This window comes from Lepisma saccharinum, chromosome 18 (assembly GCF_977018435.1).
Source record: "Lepisma saccharinum chromosome 18, izLepSacc3.1, whole genome shotgun sequence".
NCBI classification, from domain to species: Eukaryota; Metazoa; Arthropoda; class Insecta; order Zygentoma; family Lepismatidae; genus Lepisma; species Lepisma saccharinum.
In genome coordinates this window covers 50,326,756-50,349,449 of record NC_139246.1, presented here as the reverse complement: position 1 = coordinate 50,349,449, position 22,694 = coordinate 50,326,756, and the positions used below count along the sequence as shown (strand labels likewise).

Below are 22,694 nucleotides of genomic sequence, written 5' to 3'. Positions count from 1 at the left end.
AATCTTGAAAACATCTATTTAATTAGGTTTTTTTTGTACGATATTTCCCACTTTTATGGATTTGTTCACTTTTGATAAGTAACTACTACACAATCGGCTTTTTTGTGTATAATGCATTTAAAGAAAACCCTCAAGATATGTTGTGAAAAATGTAAATTCGTGGCAGAATTACTACCCTCTGTTGTAGGTAGGTGAGTCAGATGACTGCTTTTGGCTAACATCTATTAAGTTTAGTCATCTGATTGTGTGGGATCTCCATTTACGCTGTTAATTGACATTCCTCTGCTACCTAGGTAGTTTTAGATGTCCCAGTGTGTGTGAATTCGCCCACTAATAAATGTAAACGTTGAGAAAACATTAAAAAAAAAGTAGGCCAATCAGAAATTAGGTCTACAATCCCGTGTGAATTAATTGAAATACGACATTAACTACACACGTTACGTATTTTTTTTGTACTTATACCGTAATTCATCAATTACACTATTCAGAAACAATAAATTACAAATTCGTAATATTTCTTAATAGCTAATCATTTCTTCTTTCTGTTATATAATTTGTATTACACGATTTGTCATAGATTCATCATCATCACGAAACCATAGTCAAGTTTGAGACTCCATCATGCATAAAAAATATCTTGTTCCAATTAATTCGCATGGGACTGTATCATCACTCATCCCCATCTTCGCAAATTAGCCAAAAGTGGCACAAGAAGCAAAGTAAAATAAAGCAAATCAATCAATCATCTTTATCAGTGGGGTGCCCTGGATTTTTTGAAGGCGGCGAGAGTTAATTTTTTTCTGGAATCAGCCCTCTTTTTCATTTTGTCCTGCCTTTCATGTTTTTTTAGGAATACTAGGCCATTGGGGGTTATGACCCCCCACCCCAGGCATGCCACTTATATTTATGTACTCAGGTTGGCGACAGACCTGGAAAACCGGGAAAAGTCAGGGAATTTGAGGTGTCAAAAAAAGTCAGGGAAAATCGTCTTCATTGACTTCGAACACTCTTTTGACGAAAATTGTTATAACTCGGGCACTATGGGAGCTAAAACATCAGCGCATGCAACCATGTACAATTTAGAACACTGGACCGAAAAAGGGGGCTTGGGAGGGGGGCACGTCCCCCGAATTTCAATCGAAAAGACATAAAAATCTGGAGTTTGCCCCCCTCTTCTTCCGTTATTTGGGAAGAAGGCGCGAACTTTAGTATTCTTTTTAAAGAATGGACATTTCTGAAGAGAATGAAACATGTTTCATGTTCTTGGGTGTCATACAAGTTGAATAATAAGCCAAAATGTGATTTCTTTTTTTTGTTACGAAAAATAGGTAATTAGCATTTTTGGAGGAAAATTGTTATAACTCGGGCACTATTGGAGCAATCTACTTCGGATAAGTTTTGTTTTTCAGCTAAAACATCATAGCATGCAACCGTGTACAATTAAAATCGCCGAACCGAGGAGGGGGGGTTTGGGGGCGTGACCATCGTATTTCAATGAAAAAAAAAACAAAAATCTGGAGTTTGCCCCCCTCTTCTCTCGCTATTTTCGGAAGAAGGCGCAAACCTTAATATTCTCTTCAAAGAATGGACGATTCCAAAAAGATTGAAACTTGTTTCAAGTTGAATAATGAGCCAAAATGTGAAACTATTCGGAAATGTGTCATGGATATGTTGCGGAGAGGGCCGAGGTTGGTCATCAATATGAATTTACCTAGGCTTGCTCCAGACCTGTGTCAGAGTTTCAACCCAAACAGAAGAGTATGAGGATCCAAAATGCACATTCATTTTGTAATCTGCACCATGATACCATATGGTTTCATCGGGCCAGAACGACCTTACTCTGATGATACCATATAATATCATCGAGGGAGTAAAGGTTAAGCCTCTAAATATTACGTGCAAAATGCATTGAATTATCATTTTTTTCTTGTCCGTATGGGAGTAGTAAGGAGACGGAACTGTCAACAGATGGAGGGGATGGGAGCAGGTGGCGCCGTCCGATAGTTGTCTGACGTCGTAGTAAGGCATTTTGTTGGGCAAACTGAAGGAACATGGAAACAAATAGGTTCCATTGAAACATACGATTTTTGGGCCTCCCCCATGGCCCAGTGGTAGCGTCTTTGCCTTGTAATCAAGGGGTCCCGGGTTCGATACCTGGTGGAGGCACAAGTGGTTCGGATCCCACTTTAAACTGTAGGTCCAGTCCCGATTAGCCTTACTGTGCATAAAGTGGACTTAAAACAGCAACTCAAACTCGAACAAACAAACATACGATTTTTGTCGAATATCGGCACCCGACAAAGTATCTCATTACAACATGTGACAGAAATTGCATGCATGGGACTCTTATGATTTTTGTTCGATGTCTTCGGACTGCAACATTCAACAAAAATCGTATGCATAAACAAGAAGAGCTTTAGACTGCAAATATGCTGCTGAAATCTTGTTACTCTTCTGGCTTACTTCACCTCATTTAATGTAGCAGTGCTTTCATCCTCCTGACGTATTACTGGTTTCGCACAAGTTAACATACGTTTACAATCACATTAGATATCAAGAACAATCCAACAAAACGGGATATATATTGAATACTATCACGAAAAAATGAAACATAAATCTGAATTGGTGAACGTTATAAAAATTGGCAACTGCATGCTCCCAACCTCGAATTTACTGCAACACTAGTATTGCAATGAAATTAACACCATTTTCTGTCCTGTCTGTTTAAACTCGTGAGAGATGCTCATTAATCTCTCACTGAGTAACGTTAATGTCCAATATTATGAAATAAAATATAATAAATACGTAAATATTTTAATATCATATTTACTCGAATCATTCAATCATAAAAGCAAATCACTTTCTTCAAGAATTGACTTTTTTCTGCCAGCCCTGCTAAATTTTTACTTTCCATCTACTGATTTATACGAGGGGTAGCCAGAAAGTAATTTCCGATTGATTTTTCGCAAACGCCAAAACCGTGAAAAATGTTAATTGCTGCGAAGTTACGTTTAGGAATGTGCAGTGATGTCTGGACATATTTTTCGCCCTTTCTAAATATCGAATTAATGCGAATTTGACATAAAATGTGAATTGTTGGCGTTTTTAGGAATTTTTTAAAAAGAAATGACCTAAAACAACGAAATATTCCATGAAATCCAACATTCTTGTCTTTTCTAGGCCATGTTTGTGTACATAGAACATGCAAGTTTTCCAACATTTTACTCAAGAGTGAACTATAGAGTTATAAGTACATGGAATAATTCCGACAGCCACATTAAATCATGTATTTCCCACAATTTTTTCAACTTCTATCAAAACCATGTGCAGCACAGAGCAAAGTGGCAGGGTTCTAACAGGAGATCGAGTGCGTATCTACCGTCACACGGGAGCCACATCTCCGGGTTTTGTCACGCGAGATGTGTTTTGAATTACCAATCTAAGTTCGCACCATCAGCATTTGTCGAGCGAGAAATAATGGAGCTCAGTCGTTAGGGCATCTGACTACCATGCGAGAGACCCGGGGTTGATCCCCTGCGGAGGAGAACCGGGATGTTTTCCACCTATTCAAACTGCTCCGGCGCCCACCCAGCGTCACATCAAGCGGGTACATGGAGGAAACTTTGAGGGATAAAGGTAGCCAGGAGCGTGGTGCTGATCACATCACCCCCACCTTCAGCCGTGATCAAGAAAGTGTGGGTCCCTAACTCCACACCCCTATACACCTTCATGGAAAAGTGCAGGGGAGCACTTTACTATTACTTTTACTTCCTCAAAAATCTGTTCCAACGTATCAAACTGTCACGAAAATACGTAGACCATGTGATCTACAATTTAAAATAATCGTTTAAAAGCACAATGGAGTATTAAGTTTCGGTATATTTGGCAGATAAATGTTCTAAAACAAAAACGCGAATTTTGGGAAACGTAATACTGACAAGTCAAAAAAAGATAATACCAATTTTTGGTGCCATAATATATCGGTATCTGTCACGTGAGATTGATTGATTTTAATTTTTTGTGTGCGTCGCCACTTATGGTCATTATGCACCCTTCAGTATATATGGGGGAAACTCCATTATCTAAAGTCCTTACCTTAAAATTAAAAAAAGGGGTATGGAAAATAACTTTCCCAAAAGAACTTTCAAGATATCAAACTCTCACGAAGAGGCGTAAGCCATGTGACTTACAATTTGAAACAGTAGTTTAAAAATAACATGAAGGAATAATTTCAGATATTTACCAGAAAATGCGCTAAAATGAAAATGTAAATTTTGAGAAAAATAACTCGGTATAGTAAAAATAAAAAAATAAGAAAATACACCAATTTGAAAAAAAAATAACAAAATATCAAGGTCCCTACCGATTAGGCATAAATAAAACATGAATATCAGTTGTAATTTATTGCATTAGTAACAGTGAGTCTTAACCTAATTTTCGGCATAATCACCAACGTTGTTCTGGCATTTGTCGTAGTATGGCACTAAATTTTCTATGCCCATGGTGTATGTGTCTGACAGAAAAGACTGGAACTATCTCTACCGCACTGTAGCTGTCAAATCCTTGCGCTGCCAGAAACCTCTTCAGTTAAACAAGGAGATGAAAATCGGTACATTCAAGGCCAGGGCTGTACAGGGAGTGGTCCAAGATCTCTCACGCAAAGGGCCCATGTGTACTCAGCTGTATGGGGTTGTGCACATTCAATTGGCCTTCCGTGAATTGTCTGCACCATCATCTGACCATGCACGACGTCCTGTCTGCACACCTCACACAATTGCTGGTGGCTCTGTGCCAAATTCTGAGAGTGCATTGTAGACTAGGTTCGGTGGGAGACTGTATGACAGCTGCAATCTTTAACCTAGAACTGTCCTAAAACGTCTGCATTGCAACTGTACCAGATTACTGCTACATGCCACTTCTTCCTGCCTGCATGGGTGTGTGTCTATCTCTGACCACCAGTGCTGCGTATAGACACCATTGGAGCTTTTTTCAGGATGCTCCTCGTACATGAACTTTCAGAAGCTTTTATTATTAGTGTTTTCCTGTTTTAATGTGTGGTTAGGTAAATCAGGTACCTATACAATGCAATTCTATAAATTCCTTGCGTTAAATATCTAATACCTACATACCCTTTTCGACAGCATTAATGGTATAACTGCATGTTGTCAGTTTCACAGTACTTCACTTGGATATACTGCACTGAAGCAGAAATCCCATTGATAATGTAAGGAAATATGACACTTTATTTTGTTCGATTCAATTGTTTCACTTATATGCAAGAGTTAAGTTGTTTGGTTTACAGAGAAGAGAGAAGTAGCTTTATGCATTGAAAAATGAGTCCGCACTCATGGTTCTTGCAAGCAGAGGGTTCCAAACCTCAGTGGAAATATCAACATATAATACCAAGAATGTATAAGGAAACTGATAAATTACAAATTGTATTTCTTAATCAATCACTCTTCACTCTAATTTCATTTAGTCGTAACTTTAAAAATAATCAAGTATTTTATTTTAAACTTACTGCGTATGACAACATTCCGTAATCCTTCCCTAGCTTGTGAATTGTAATAATTTTCCAAATTCACTATTTTGCAGTTTGAATTCAAATCATAGAGAATAGAGAAATTAAGTCAATTTCATAGAAGATAATATTGGTACTTAACAATACCATACGTGGATCTGTGCGAGTTTATTATTTCTATTTGCAAAAACATCGATTTAGTTTAGTTTGTAATTGTCAGGGAAAAATGTAAATTTTGTCCTGGAAAACCTGGAAAAGTCAGGGAATTTCATTTCTGCTTGTTTGTAGCCACCCTGGTATTGCAATCAAAGTGTCCTGGATTCAATTCACAATAGCAACATGTAGGATGCTTTGGTTTCCATTTTAAACTGTATATTTAGTTCAGATTCCCATCAGCATACAGTAAACTAAAAATAAGCCCACTCATTTTTTTCTGGTTGCCACCTCAACCCCCCCCACCATGAATAAGGCATGTTACATTTTTCCTGTTAGTCAGCAACATATAACCTCCTTCCTCCCCCAAGTACATGTGCTTGTACTTTCAGCTTCATTCTAATTACCAAATTATATTTTTTTTTGCTGGAAAAACTTCAGATTAGAAGTAATTGAGAGAAATACAGACCCGCCCATTCAAAGGAAGAGTGTAGTTCATATCCAATATCAGATAACAGAAGTTGGCAAAATCTTCAGAGGCACTTTTTTCCACAGCCAACGAAAAGAGAGAGAAAATTTCCATGAACAAGTTTCACTCCCTTCTTCCTCGCGCTGCAATGCCAAGGGCCCCGGGTTCGAATCCCACTCAGGCTTGGTTGTTTGTGAATGTCCATTCATCAATCTCATCATTTCATCACTCCTCCCCATCTTCGCAATTAGCCAAGAGGCACAAAACGCGAAGTAAAATAAACTTAATCAATCAATCCCTTCTGCCCTATCCCATTCCCTGTGAACTTGAAAAGGATTCTGCAAAAGCGTGGGTAAAGTAGTAAATAGTGTTATAGTCCCAACATAACAAAATGTTATAAAATTTTCCTCAATTTTACATTTTCCACATTTTAAGTTTGGTCTCCTAAACACACTATATATAATTAAGGTTCCACTTTAGCAACTGTTCCACTTTTGGATCTTTCCAGCACTTCCACTGGAAAGCTTGCTTTTCGAATGGAGTTGACTTACTGCAGGACTTGCAATTTGAAAGCAACAGTATGATGCATCGTGCTCTTGATTGACATAATGTAATAATGATAACCCATAGAGCAACAGCCCATTGAGGGCCCTGCCCTACCTACCGATTGCCGGCCTCACTCCCACCTGATTCTACTGACTCACTTGCCCGAGGTGGGAGACCATCCAACAAGTTGCAGGGTGAGTTTTGTTTAGCACAACAAACCCCCCTGCTGTTGTTGTAGCTCCCCAATTTCCTCATGATGGTGGGTGGCCACCGGCCCCATACACATGGCGAAATCTCAGGAAAAAAGTTATGCTTCTCCCAGGAGGGTCGAACCTGCGCATGTCCTGTTGCCAGAGCCCAAAGCACGATTCCCTAGACTGCACGGCCAAGGTGCACGTACCTTGATTAACTACAACTAAGAAATACTTTTCTTGAACCTGAATTGTGCTGCTATTCTGCCATTTTTTTATGTTCTGGAGAGCGGAGGATGTCTTTTTTTTTTGCCAAGTGAGTAACAATATGGGTGCAGAGAGAGAGGATTGTCCATGTCCAATTCCTCTGTCTGTATGAAGTAGTTGTGTCTGAGGCTTATTTCCAGTGACTTGGATACCACAGTTACTTCTACTGGGGGTGATTTTGTTGATTGTAAGCCATCTTTCAACTGAGGTGAGGACTAGGTCCTCTGTTAATTAATAGAACCTCTACAAGTAAGTTTTGCACAAAAGTTAGTAATTTAGTTGCTTGTATTTGTTGGTATGTTGGCTTGCTCGTAACTGTTATGTTTATTCTAGAGTGGGGACAGATTAACTTGGCTCTTATTGTATCTGCAATACAGGCATATTGATGTACCCATTTATCGATACATTTTGCCAGTTCGATGTATCTATAAATAGCCTGTAATTTAGTGCAGAATTCTGCCATTTTGTTATTTGTATGCATATGAACACATTCATATCCCCTGTGGCCCTGTCTAATACAGTTTCTCTCTCAAAGCAAAGCAGTCACCAAATTCATTCACTACGGAGATTTCAGTGAACTATTCGTTCTTCAAGGAGTGATCACAGAACATCAGTTATCAGTATTATTGGCAAAACTTTCATGTTAGTCCAACCTTAGTTGTTTTGCATGATCTTAAGAACCTGCAGGTTGACTCAACAGGGATATCAAAATCAAATACCATATATATAATTTTTTTTTCATGGGCCAGTATGTTTGTGGTTAGAAACAATAATTTTAATTTAAGAAATGCAGATTTATATTTTAGAAGAAAAGAAAATTGAATTTTTTTCATCTGGAGTGATAACCCGTCCCTTACCACATACCGGTATTATGTTATGTCGAGTAACATCATTTTATTTATACTTGTTAATTTCTGAAATTTTTCAGGTGGATGTTTGGAATGAGCTTAACAGTAGATATGGGAAAGTTACTGAAGATAAAGGTCATTCTGAACCAGTTGAGGTAAGTTCCAAAAAGTTAGTCAATCTGCAATTTGTTACCATAGTTAATTTGAAGCCCTTGGGTCTCCGAGTGGCATGTTTGTGGATCATTCAAGACATGTGTCGTATGCCTGTATATGATAGATCCATTGTATGAAAGGGTACATCACCATACTAGTGCCCCACTAGGGTTCAGTTAATACCAGTGTATTTATTGGTTCAGGAATGTACATTAGTAAGAATTTAATTGCCAGTACCAGCCAATACTTTCTGAAGTCAGATTATCTTAGCATGGTCTATAAAATCAGGGTGGCTACTCACCAAGAATTCCTTGAATTCCGGGAATTATACGTGAATTACCGGCTCCGGAAATTATACGTGAATTCTGCGTGAATTTTTCTCCGTAAACGTGAATAATTGCAACTTTTTAAAATCTAAATCCCATTAAATTTGTACATGCTTAATAATACCCGAAGGCATTTTTTTTTAACAGTTTAGCTTTTATTTTTCTCGAGGAAGGAAAAGAAAGCTGCTTGGAAAATAAAGCAGAATTCTCTCAAGTCGTTTACTTAGGACACTAACAATCTGACAGATGGAAAATTATTGCAGGATAAGAAATCTTGAAGCTGATTAGATAAATTTGAGTTTGAAATTCTTATAGAAGTTACAATTTTTTGTAGATTAATATATCCCGTAACATTTGTGACTTGTGTTTATAGATGTATTTCAAGTCCCAGTATATGAAATGGCAAATGTATACTCCTCACCTTAAATTAAATATTTTAAATATGTATACCATTTAATTGAATTGAATTTGGATAGATTGGAATCACACAGACCTCTTATATTGTTAATACATTTGTGTGTGTGTGGTGAGATGTGGTATTACATAAGGTTGAAATAGAGAATACATCTCCTTGTACTGTTCGCCTTGCAAATCGGGAATTATACTTGAATTTTATCATGATTGTAGAGTGGCCACCCTGAAAATGCTACCCAGAAGTTTTGAGGTGGTGCAAATTAATCCAAATGCATAATTTTTGGTATTAAATGACTGACAGCTATGTCCATATTCTTGTTACTCCATGCAGTGCCTTGTAATAAAGGGGCCAGGCTCATTGCAGAGTGGTTCTGATACCTTAAACTGCAAGTCTACTCGAATTAGCTTACCTGAGCATAAAGAGGATTTGAAACAAACTTTGACAAAAGTGATGTTTACCACAATATGTGAACCTATAAATATCTTGAAGTTGACAACTGAACAATAGTGGTATGCTAACTTTTGTAAATATTCTGAGCTACTTTAAATTATTTAGTGTTGAAATATTGTTATATCTGTTAGGACCTGCATCAGTTCAGCCCTAAACATTATTCTTTCATCCTAGGAAACTCCCCCCCCCCCCTTCCCGCTTAATATGAAAGGGCAAAAGTTAGTTTAGAATGGATATGTATTTCCTCAATAATACAGTGGAAGCTCGAATTTATGTTCCCCGGTGTTATATTTTCCTGCATTATACATTCAATTTGCATAGTCTCAATAGAACAAAATGCCATACATTTTAAGGTCTTACACCTTGATCCCCTGAAAAATGTAAAATCGAGGTTTCACTACATACATGTAAGCAGATGGTAGCTGTGGTGTGTTTGGGCTTGGAAAGGAAACTACATATATGTTTAAAATCGTTATATATGTGCATGAATATTTGGGTTACATTAACTGTTTCTAATACCATACATACTCATGGAAGATTGGCACTGTTTGGCAAAACGTCAGACTTCTTCTATTGTGGATGTGAATTACAGGAACGTCAGACTTCTTCTATTGTGGATGTGAATTACAGGTTATTCATAGAATGAGTAAAATTATTTCCGAACGTACAGAGGTCTGCCATGTAAGCCAATGCTAGGACTGAATCAATACAAGTATCAGCACATGCTTTTCCAGGATCTTGAGTATCCCATGGAATCCACAAAATGTGCAATTTTCATTAATGACACTGGTCGACATGAGTTTTTATGTCTCACACATGACTGTTGTCTCAGAATAATTTCAGCATGCTGATTCCAAAAACCATTTTTACCCATCATGTCTAGTTTTTCAGAAAACAGCAATATATTAACTGCCTTAATTTTACAATCAAATGTGTAGTTCCATTATTTCCCCAATAGAATGCCCTGTTTAGATGGTGGCAAAATATTTACTTTCTACAATACATGTCCTCTAATTTGGAACTATAAATGCACATAGAATTGTATGCATTTAATCTACCTTCACATGGCACATTGGCATAAAAATTGTATGGATTTTGATTACGTAGTTCTGTTTTCTAAATCCTTCGTGAAAATTTCCTTCACCAAAAGTCCAACACTCAATGAATATGGTGTGTTGATTGAACTTCGTGACATGGAGAAAAATCCTGTTGGGGAAGAAGTTGATGTCATTTCTGTGGTCAGCATTCAAAATACTTCCAGAAACACCTATTTATTTGAAAACAACCGAAATTTCCCTCGCATACATTTCTTTTATTGCGTTCCATAATAGCTGTAATGGAATGGCGAAGATAAGAATTTTGATTGAAAAATCCTGACATGATGGGAAAATAGTTGATGTCATTTCAGTTATCAGCATTTAAAATATTTTCTGAAACACCTATTGATTTGAAAACAACCAAAATTTCCCTATTGTTGCGTTATGTAATAAATCTAACGTAATGGCTAATATGAGAAAATTGTGAAAAATTTTGACGTGATGGGAAAGAAATGGATGTTATTTCCGTGATCAGCATTCAAAACACTTTCAGAAACACCTATTGATTTGAAAACATCGAAACCTTTTTCTCAAAATGTCAACCAGTGATATTTGTAGAGCCACATATTTATGGTGAATAAAGGATCAAGATTTTGGTACAAAAACTTGGCATATTTTGAGGTCAAAAGCATTATATAAAATGGCAATTTTGGTGTTAAAATGGTGAATAAAAATCTAAATTTAATTTTAAGACTATACTTGTTACACAAAATTAACATTTTGATTCTAATATCACATTTATATAGTTACCAGCAAGGAACGGATTTATATGTAAATACTGTAGTTACGCATGTGTAATGCACTTGCGTGTATAATGCACTCCCTGGTTTTTGATAGGGAAAAGTGGCAAACAGTTATATATCATTTATAATGCGCAGTATAATTCAGGTGCAAGAAATGGCTTTCTTGTAGGTCGTATAGCTTTTGCTATGCTGAACAAGAGTGAATGACATCATACCTATTCAATGAGTCACCACCTGTTGCTATGTGGACCAAGAGAAGAATATCCTCTTGGGTAAACAATAAGTTACCAACACATGCCACCTCGCCCCTCTCCGTCCACTGTGTTTAACATCTCAAAGCTTTCACTCTTTAACCACCTTGTTTATTCTGTAATAGTAGAAAGCGAGATCAAAATTAACTTATGGATTTGTAGTGCTCAGGAAGTTATTTTCTATTATTTCTTGCTCAACGAATACCGCTGATATGCATCCCATGTGATGGGAGGTGTATGCTTGAATTCAAAAAAAATGTGGGACATGCCCTTTTAACTTTTATACGTGGTTTTGCTCATTTCCTCTTTACTTTTTCTTTAAAAAACATTAAAATATATACTTTTTCCATGACTAACATAACATTTATAGGAGGCACATTCAGGACCCTCAAACTACCAGTTAGCAGCACAAGATTTCTTCCATTAAGGCATTTACACACTCCCTATATGTCATATTATTCGGCCAGTAATGCATTTTAATTATTATTTTCTTCTTATATTTTCTTTTATCCAAAGTACCATAAAAATCAGAATGTTCCTTCGTTTTGTGATTAGCTCATTTCAACCACATTGCACATTAGTGTCGCCATCTTGAATGGAATACTGTTGCCATATTCAGAAACTACAAAGCTTGGGAGGTGATTCGACAAGTAAAAACAAGGAAAAAATGCCATGTGAAAAAATGTCTAAATTGGCTCTAATTGCGAGTGACAGGCGTGCGAAAATCGCCGCAAACTATGTTAAAGCACAATAACTCAAGAAGGAAGAAAGATATCAATGTCGGATTAAAATAATACAAAGAAAGTCGTACCTGACGAATACAATGGTGCAGCAATTGAAGCCCAGTGTAAATTGCGCAAGGCGACTCTCAAAGAAAGTGGGGAATCCCCTGATTGAAAATACAGGAAATGTACTACTATTTTCTACATCATATTGAGATCGGAATGTAACCAGTAAAAAATAATTATGTATGTCTACATGTCCCACTACTGCTGGGACAATGTCCCACACTTGGGGAAATAGGAAAATAACTGCAAATATCCTGTTGCACACGGTTCACATTGCGGTACGAAGAAGAAAAGAAACTAATTTGTCGCATGTCCCACTACTGCGGGAACACCATCTCAAATGGAAAAATATATGGGAAAACCAGGAAAAAACTTTTTCAATCCCCTAATGTTGACACACTACTTTGCAGTATGAAAAGCAAAAGTTAAACAATGGCCACATGTCATCAGGCTGTACATACTATAAGAGAGCTCCCCAAAGAAAGTGGGTAATCCTCGAAGGAATGAAGACAGATAATGGCGAGAAAATGCACACAATGGCATGTAACATTTCCAGGCTCAGCACATCTTGAAGGGATTCCCCTGCGAAGCGCACAACCTCCGCACATGCAGATCGACGGTATGTAGTACAGCGATCTCCAGCATCTTCACTCGCACCTTTCACTAAAGGACACTATGCGGTGCTGATAGGGGCTCACAAACACCGGTATACTCAGAGACGTTTTTAAAAATGCCTGCCATTGACTTCAAGACAAAGATTGCATCGGCGAAGTACTGATTGTCTGGTGCGTGCAAATACCTCTGGCATGACACCAATTGCCCCAGCAGCGGCACTAACACGAGCAACGAGGTCCTCGACACTTTCCGCAGGGGTTTCATACACGAGCCTTTTCATTTCTCCCCACACAAAGAAATCCAGTGGTTTGAGGTCGGGGGAGTGAGGTGACCACGGTAAAGGTCCATCCCTGCCAATTCAACGATCATTGAAAATATTGTTGAGTAAGGCCCTGGCTTCCCGGTTGAAATTCGTGGGGGCGCCGTCGTGTTGAAACCAGATACGTTGTATACCTGCCAGTGGCACATTTTCCAAAAGTTCAGGTAATACGCCATGTAGAAAGACCCGATAATTCCCAGCACACACAGTAGAGGGCAAAATGTATGGGCCTATCAAGTGGTTACCTACTACGCCACACCACACATTCACTGGGAACCTATGTTGATGGCGCACGATGATTGCATGCGGATTGTCCATATCCCAGATGTGGCTGTTGTGGCACTGGTGAACATTGCCTCATTGGTCCACAAAACTCTTGTTGGGAAATCTGGAATGGCAAGAGTTTGTTGCACGTACCATTGGTAGAAATCCATGTGTAGGGGAAAGTCCGTGGGCAGTATGTGGTGCACCTTATGCAATTTGTATGGGTGCAATCCCTCCTCCTGAAGAACGCAGAACACATTGCTATGTCGCATACAAGCAATGACGTGTGCGCTGGTGCCAGGACGGTCTCGTATCACATCCAACACGTCCTCTTCAAATTGCACAGTGCGATTGTGCCTATTGGGAAAATGTTCATGATATGAACACCGTGCTTCACGGCTGTTCTAGTTTGCCTCTCCCTAAACGAGATGCATATCAGCAAGCTCGTGGATAGAGTACTCTGCCATTGTCCTATTCGAGAACTGACCATCAACGGGGCACGTTCCCTCTGAGTGACGGATCACAACTACTGTGATTAGCACCCATGTAATGTCACACAGGTGTCCACGGAGTTGCTGCAAAACGAGAAAGAACACTGGAATACATTGTCCTGTTCGAGAACTGACCATCAACGGGGCACGTTCCCTCTGAGTGACGGATCACAACTACTGTGATTAGCACCCATGTAATGTCACACAGGTGTCCACGGAGTTGTTGCAAAACGAGAAAGAACACTGGAATACGTACTCTACGTACAATACTCCTTGGCGCAATTAAACCACACACACACGCCAGACTATACTCCACGCTGCGACTTGCAGAACAGACAGGAAGATCAACGGTCGACTACACTCAACGTAGTATCCACCAACGCTAATATGTAACAGGTGACCTACACTCCCAGCACCTCTAGTGGGGCTTTCTGTATCACTTAGCTGAAATCAATCTCAGCGTAATATGATGGCATAGCATCATTTTTGTTGAATTTCCTATTTCCCGAGATTTGGACGGTGTCCCAGCAGTAGTGGGACATGTGGACATATGTCGTCATTTTTTACTGGCTACATTCCGATCTCAACATGGTAGAAAATAGTAGTACATTTCCTGTATTTTCTCTCAGGGGATTCCCCACTTTCTTTGAGGGTCACCTTGCGCAATTTACACTGGGCTTCAATTCCTACACCATTGTATTCATCAGGTACAACTTTGTTTGTATTCTTTTAATTCGACATTGATATCTTTCTTCCTTCTTGAGTTATTGTGCTTTAAACATGGTGTGTGGCAATTTTCGCACACCTGTCACTTGCAAACGGAGCCGATTTAGACATTTTTTCACATGGCATTTTTTCCTTGTTTTTACTTGTCGAATCACCTCCCAAGCATTGTAACAGGCATTTTGCAACACCCTGTATAACATGAAAAATCAATGCAAGTGTCACAAAATCATGGAATGACCCTGTACAGTTTCATGTTGGCTGTCCGAATTGTTCCATGCATAATACGAACCACAGTTTTTGGGGGCAAAATATTTTTGAAAAAAGTGCACATTTTACATGAGTAAATACGGTACATATTTATGTATTAATCTTAAATTGGTTATATTTTGTATTATCTTTGCTCATCATGACATGTAGACTCGAAAAATTAAGTTTATTTTTCCATATTTGTACATACATCAGGTTTTGGCTCATATTTTACATATTTCAGTTATTTGTACATATTATTTCAGACATATACTCCATATTTGCACAATAACTACATGTCCTGGTGTGACTGAAAGAGTTGGGTGAATTTATTACGAGTAACTAAGTCTGAAGCGACGTTAAACAAACGAAAGTTGTAAATTTTTGCAATTTTAAGTCCATATTAAAATTCATATTTGCACGTTTTTACTTCCTAGTCATATCATAAATTCTGTTACAAAGTTAATAATGAACTACAGGCACAGTGAGCAAGCTAATGTATTAATATTTGGATGTTACAAAGATACAGGTCTTGCCAACACAGAGCACCAATCTCTGTTCAAAATGGCCACCTCTGGCCTTCCCACAGGCCCGAAGTCTCGGAGACCAGTCGTCGATCGCAGTATGCATGGTCTCGAGGGAAAAGTCCGCCACTTCCTTCACAAGAGAATGCTTGAGACTCGCAATGTTTGGATGCCTCTTCCTACAGACCATACCCTCCAAAACGAACCACAACCTGTAGTCCAATGAGCTGAGGTCGGGACTGCTGGAGGGCCAATCAGCTGGAGCAATGAAATCAGGCACATTCCTCTGAAGCCACTCCTGTGTGGTCTTTGCCTTGTTGGCCGGTGCTGAGTCCTGCTGGAATCTCCACGGCTCATTGTTGAAAATGGTGCGGGTCAACGATTTCACAAATGGCTCCAACACTGTCGCTTGGTACACTTTTGCAGATGTTTTCACAACATGTTCACAGAAGTGGAGGTCAGTTGTGCCATCGTTCGAAAACCCCCACCAAACCATCACTGAGGCGGGATGATGGCCTCTGAGGATCCGTGGTGTGTTTTCACGAGCTTCTGGGATGCCGAGGCATAACCACGATCGTTTTGACAATTGTAACACACTTCAATTGTAAAGAATTTTTCGTCCGGGAAAAGGATCCCCCTGTGGTCACCATTTGCATAACACTGAAGGAGTCAGTTTGTATTCTGCTCCCTCTGGATCTTAAGCTGTGGAGTGAGGAAGTGACCAGTACTTTGTCGATAAGCGCAGAGTCCTAGTTCACTTCGGAGCACATGCGACATCGACATTTTCAAAATGTTCAGCGCTCGAGCCATCACTGCTTGTTTCCTGACAGGATTTCGTCGAATTCACGCCACCACTGCTTTCATGAGCTTCTGGCTCCTCACACTGCGAGGTCTACCTTTCCTGGGGCGGTCCTCAATTGTCCCTGTGTCACAGTAGCAATTAATGGTCCGATGCACGAACATCCTGCTGATATTCAGCTTTTTCAGGGTGTTGAAAATGTCCGATGGTGATTGATTTGCCAACTTTGTGCAGTGCGATTACTGCCACACGGTTCTCCATTCCATTAGACTCCCAGTGAAATTCACCTTTCTGCTACCACAGCCAAACACACAATGATACTGGTTGCTGTTTGATCCAACATTGGGGGGTTACCTTGCCAACCAGTGTTGCCATCCCTGTCTAAACTTTGTAACAGAATTTATGATATGACTAGGTACATATAAATCCGTTCCCTGGTTATCGGAGTATTAGGCTTATTACTGTGTAAAGGAGTCCATTTTTGCTTCTCAAATATTTACATCAGAATGAATCAATTTTCCATGATTTATTTAACTCTCGGGATAATTAATAAAACATATCAAATATACGAGGAGGTACCCAAAAAAAACCGGAATCATAATGATGCGCGGATTACCGATCTCGTTACAGCTTGTGCCGCTAGGTGTCATTAGTATGGGATATCTTGCATCAATCTGCAAGTTGGCATTATTCTGTGCTGAGCGGTTCGTTCGTAGTGTTGCATTATTTGTGGTGTTGCGGCAAGAGTCTGGCGATTGTTGAGATGGCGGACCACAAGGAGCAAAGGACCTGTGTTAAATTTTGTTTCTTGTTGGGAAAAATGGCGACATGTCAACTGAAGACTTGCCAAGGCCTGGCCGTATTTCGACAGGCAGAAATGAAGAAAACATTGGTAAAGTTAGAGATGCCATTAATGAAGATCGTCGAAAGACCATCGAGCAAATTTCTAAAGAAGTGGAGTTGCCCTGGAGTACCTGCCAGCGCATTTTAACTGACGATTTGAAGACGAAACTGGTGTCTGCTAATGTGGTTACTGCACCATGACAACGCCCCAGCCCACACGGCCATGTCAGTGTGACAGTTCTTGGCAAAGAACAACACGGTGCTTGTGCCCCATCTCCCGTACCCGATTTAGCACCATGTGACTTTTTTTTGTTCTCGCGGATGAAGAGGAATTTGAAGGGGAAGTGATTCCATGATGTCATTGAGGTCAAAGACATTACGGACAAAACCTTGAAGAGTATTGCACCAGAGGAGTTTCGAAACTGTATTAACAGTGGGAAAAACGTTGGGACAATTGCATTAAAGCACATGGGCAATACTTTGAAGGTGACTAGAGTAGACATGCTTACCTGAATGTACCTACAACATGTACATGTATGGTCAAAATAAAACAAGGTGACACAATTCCGGGTTTTTTGGGTACCTCCTCATACATCTACACTACTTCTCAACATAATCACAAAGCAAATTGAGACCCTTGTCATATTGAAGTGATGTTCTTTATTCCCTCATCATAGGAAGGTCCAGCAGGCATGAAAACGAAACTAAATTCCCATGGCTACCAATATTCTACTGCCACACATGTATACCACTCATGAAGTGATTGTATCCATATCATGGAGGCACAATGCTGTGGTTCAGATCCCACTTGGCCTAACAGCATAAAGTGGACTTACATAAACATAATAGGAGCAAAGTTATATATTCCAAATTTTTCAAAATCTGTATGCAGTATGCATATGGTTACTTGTCTGTAATCTTTGTCCTTTGAAAATTTAACGACTGATAGAAAAATTCTTTTTTTTCCAGGTTGAAAAGGAAAAGGAAGCAGCTTCCAGGAGCAATAACATAAACATCAATAAGCGAAACGCAATAGGTAATATATTCAGGCAAATTTTACCAAACTTGCTTATGTTTGTTTCCTCCACTAGGGATGATTCCATTATTTGTTTTCTTTTCCCTAAACGTAGCTGTTAACTTTTAAATACCTCATAACATATTTTCTATCTTCACTATTTGCTGCTTCATGTCAAGGGCAAAATGGAAGAAAATTTTGATTCTTATTCACATGTTTGTAGAATATGCTGCTATGAAACTAGAGCAGCAAGAAAATTACTCATTCTGTTCGACGATTTTTTCTTTTTCGTATGTGGGTTAAATTAAATGTTCAGTCAATCCAATTCTGAGAAGAAGACATTAAAAATTTGAAAGTTCACGATTTATTTTTACACTTACCCTGTTTGGGGCGGATACTCATAAAAATCACATATCGTCGATATTAAATGAGCAAACCATGCAGTGGCACCAACTGACAATGGACCCATGAGTACCAGACCGATTAATTTGCAATGCAGTCATAAGAAAATCATTTGCAGTTTTGCAGTGCCAATATTCTATATTATAACAGAAATAATATCACAAGGTTTGTTTACTTACAAAGGGATTCTTATTACCAAAATATTTCAAAATTAACATTACATCTCCAACTAAATGTTATTTATACTATCAATGATTGTATTAATATTATAGAAGTTAATATAGTGATAACTACACATAAGAGATTGTAAGACTTGCCAGCAGTGCATTGGGACCCTAGACGAGAGTCATCTACTATTGCTTTTACTATTTTTGATATCTGCTGGTATCAAACCAAGGACTCTTTGTACCAACTTTTCCATTGTTGCAAATTTCAATCATAAACCTCTACACATAAATGAACATTTGACAAAAACTTATTGATATTTTCAATAATATCATATAGACTACATAAATAAAATGAACTAAAATTATAAAATTAATAAATATATAAATTTAATTAGGGCTGAGCCGATATCGATACTTGAAAATTGCAATAATTAAAATTTGTTCAAAATATATTCGTGTGTAAATTTTCTTCTCCAATTCTATGCATATATTACCAAGAGTTTTGCTGTAGAATATTCAAGAATTACATCAGAATATTAAAGTAGATGATATGTAATCACAGAATATAGTTTTTGTGCAGAATTGATGCAAAATGAAAAGTGCGTTTGAATTTTGTATAATTTCCAGGATAATTGCACTCCACAAAAGTGTCACGCAGCATTTTTGCGAACTCTGTGAAAGACCAAAATACCAAAATGTAACGGCTGGTATCATTAGATGAATTCCAACCAATATTTTCCAATATCAGTACCACTGGTATTGGCCAATCCCGATACATTGGCTTCGGTATCGGCTCAGACCTAAAATTAATATACATTCCCTATTTTCAGAATAGGGGAAGAGGTGACACTCACCGAAATGTATAGTCTACTCATTCTTGCATGCGCACACACAAATGTGGAAGCACTTTACATTGAATGTTTTAGTGTGCAGTTGTTTCTGAAAGCACAAGAAGGATCTTGAACTGATATTGCATGTGTCAATGACATGTTGCAGTGAAACCTTGTTCTTTAACGGTTGAAGGAAATTCTCTTCTTCTCGCTTCTTTCCTATCTTTCTATTAGTTTTTTGCATACAAGGATTTTGTGTTGCAAAATTTGTTCTTTACCATGCTGTTGTTTGAATGCTTTGGTTACTTGATGGTGTGTGTGCATAAAGTGGAACGTTGTTTCTATGTTTTTCTGAGGATCAAGATTAAAAACTTAAAATGTGTGGAATGTTTTACAACATACATGTTTATTGGGATTATGTAGACTGAATTATAATGGAGGAAAATGTAAAATCTGGGAACGTATAATCTCGGATCTTACATTTTCCTGCATTATGCATTCAATCTTGATGGTCCTAATACAGCAAAATGTTACATAATTTTCCTCAATTTTACATTTTCCCACATTTTCAGTTTTTTTCAGTACAATCGAGATTCCACTGTATTTGTGTGTGGAGCCAGGGAAATAACTCATATATTGTCTGTGTGTTAGTCCCTTTGATATTTTTTCTTGTAATATTTGCATGCTGGTAGCTTAAGAGCTCTTGCACACATACAAATATTTTGTTGGGAGTCCTTATCGGCGACGACACTGACACCAGCATGAACTTTGCATACGCGCTGATAAAATCTGAGTACTCACCGATACTTTGGTGGGGACATAAGAAGTTGTTGACAAAGTTCGAGACGAGATGGCTCGTGCCTGGAATGAAAGGTTTTGTTTTGCTCATTGCATCTTTGACATAAATACAACCGTGATAGAAATAAGAGACGTTACTGGGTGCATCCCAAAATGCAAAATCACTGAAATAATCGCAGCCAGATCTCTGGAAGTCAGTTCTTATACTCGTCCAACATGATCTTTTTCTCTCCATTTGGTGAAACTCAGGTTACAAGGAAGTTCCAGCCTTTTCACTATTCCGTGGGACCTTCGCTTTGGCTTTGTCCCAAAGGGAGGATGGGGGGCTATTTTAACAACACGACTTCTTCCTTGATGCAGCTTTTTCATAGCGAGTGTTCATGGATCCAGTCCGACTGTTAATTTGTTGAGGGAAGCTCCGGCTCGATACTGAACTGTCTGGTCATTCTGAAGAATATATCGTGCAGAACCACATGTGCAGCTATGCTGTTTACCCCCATTGGTCTCTGGTACCGAGGATATTGGTTTTGGAGACTGCACCTATTTTATCGGTGGATGTGGAAATGCTCGAAGGGTTGTATGTGTTCTTGCAAGTTCACATATTTGATGAGTGCAAGTACCATGTATTTCTACAAAGTTCAAGCGATGCATATTGAAGTTATAGTTTCTGGGCCAACATTTGTAATGGCAAAGCCATGCAAATAAAGGGAAGTGAATTTCTAATGATTAAATGAAGTTACTATTTCTTGTCGTGTAAAATAGGACCACGGCTATAGAGCCTTAGATGAATTGATCTAAGTAAAGGTCAACTCTACAAAGAACATTTGAAGAAGATTTGAGGGTGATAGTAGATTTGCATTATAAGAGAGAGTGGATACACAAACACATATTACACACACAGTTTGAAGTACTAAAGCAAGTAGAGTCCCATTACACAGTGCAACGTAAAAAGTTCTCTTGTTCAAAAACCTTTTAGAAAAACAACCTAAATTGCATTCGATCTCAGGATATAACTTTCAGTAGAACAAACAGATGTTACAGTACAGTTTTTGCTGAATGTACAGCATTTGATGTAAAATACCTAAAGTCCTCCATAATCAATATATATGACTCAACTACTCTTGATTGATTTGTTGTTTTAAGTCCACTTTATGCACAGAAATGCTAATCGGGACTTTACCTACAGTTTGAAGCGGGATCCGAATCACTATGTGCCTCCACCGGGTATCGAACCCAGGACCCCTTGATTATAAAGCGAGGAGGCCCTAAACTACTCTTGAAATGTATCTTATAAAAGTAAAGTGTGAAGTATTGAGAAATTTATTTATCTGTATATTCATGAGAGCTATAAAAATGCAATACTTACAAGAATTATTGCATTATTCTGTAATATTTAACAACGCTTACCTGAATCATTAGAAAAGATCAGTGTCAACTTTAGCAAAATTGGAGAAGCAAATTACTGATATTTATATTGACCAATTGTTAAAACTACCAACCACATCTAATTAAAACGATGCATCTTTTACATTCTGTACTAGATCGAAGGAACTTTCTCCTGATACTGTAAGAAACATTGGAAACTCTTATATTCTAGCTACATGTCATTAGCCTTGTTGTGACCATTGGCAGTGTTCCCACACATCAGGCACCAAACTTGTTTGTAAACGCACTTATGTATACTAGTTGTGTTCTTATGTTACTGTAATGAATGAATGCTCTTTTACTTTTCATTTTGTGCAAATACTCATGCTTTGCCATTTATTACTTTCATCACTTACAGCTTCAGTTTGCTTTGCACCTTGATTGCTGTTTATGTGGCCACACCTATATTCTTTTAATTTCAAATGCACATATGTCTATTTTAATGATTAGTAAGGTTACATTTGCGATACAGTGTTAGGCTGTGTTAAAAGTTACTTGTGGAACAATACTAGGCAACATTATGATAGGGTTGGCCAACTTGTAGCAATGTATGTTGGTTTGTGGGGCAGTGTTTTCAATTGCACTATAGCACTATGTCCTGTAAATAACATTTATATATGATCTTGATAAATACAGTACAGATATTGAAACATTTTGCTTCATACTTAGGTGATCTAATCTTTTCTTTGGGAAGCAGCCATTGTTGTGAAACACGTGGAGGAAAGTGTTTCATTTTCTGTGTGCACTTAACAAGCTGTAATGTACTCTGAAATGATTATCATCTGGAACATGTGCACATCTTTGTCTACTCTCATGTTGTACATACCTCAGGCAGATTGGAAGCATGATTAGTGATTAGTACATACTAGTTTTTATCCATCTTCAAGAAGGAACATTTGTATTGACACAAGTATGTTGAACAAAAATGCAGCTTAAGTATTTCGTTGCATTAGTCAACAGGATTTTGTTACAGTGGGAATACATAGTATTGATTATTTATTTCAGCTATATG

General features: G+C 38.3%; 1 protein-coding gene across 2 annotated transcripts in view; it reads left to right on the top strand.

Moving 5' to 3' along the window:
* The window catches only part of LOC146002568 (SMC5-SMC6 complex localization factor protein 1-like), a 46,384-nt gene that overhangs the window by 984 nt on the left and 22,706 nt on the right, over window positions 1–22,694 (top strand). For both annotated transcript variants that reach the window (XM_083140507.1, XM_083140506.1), the window contains exons 2-3: window positions 8,076–8,150; window positions 18,015–18,081. In XM_083140507.1, the coding sequence (XP_082996633.1) occupies window positions 8,076–8,150; window positions 18,015–18,081 (142 nt within the window). The remainder of the gene's footprint in view (window positions 1–8,075; window positions 8,151–18,014; window positions 18,082–22,694) is intronic.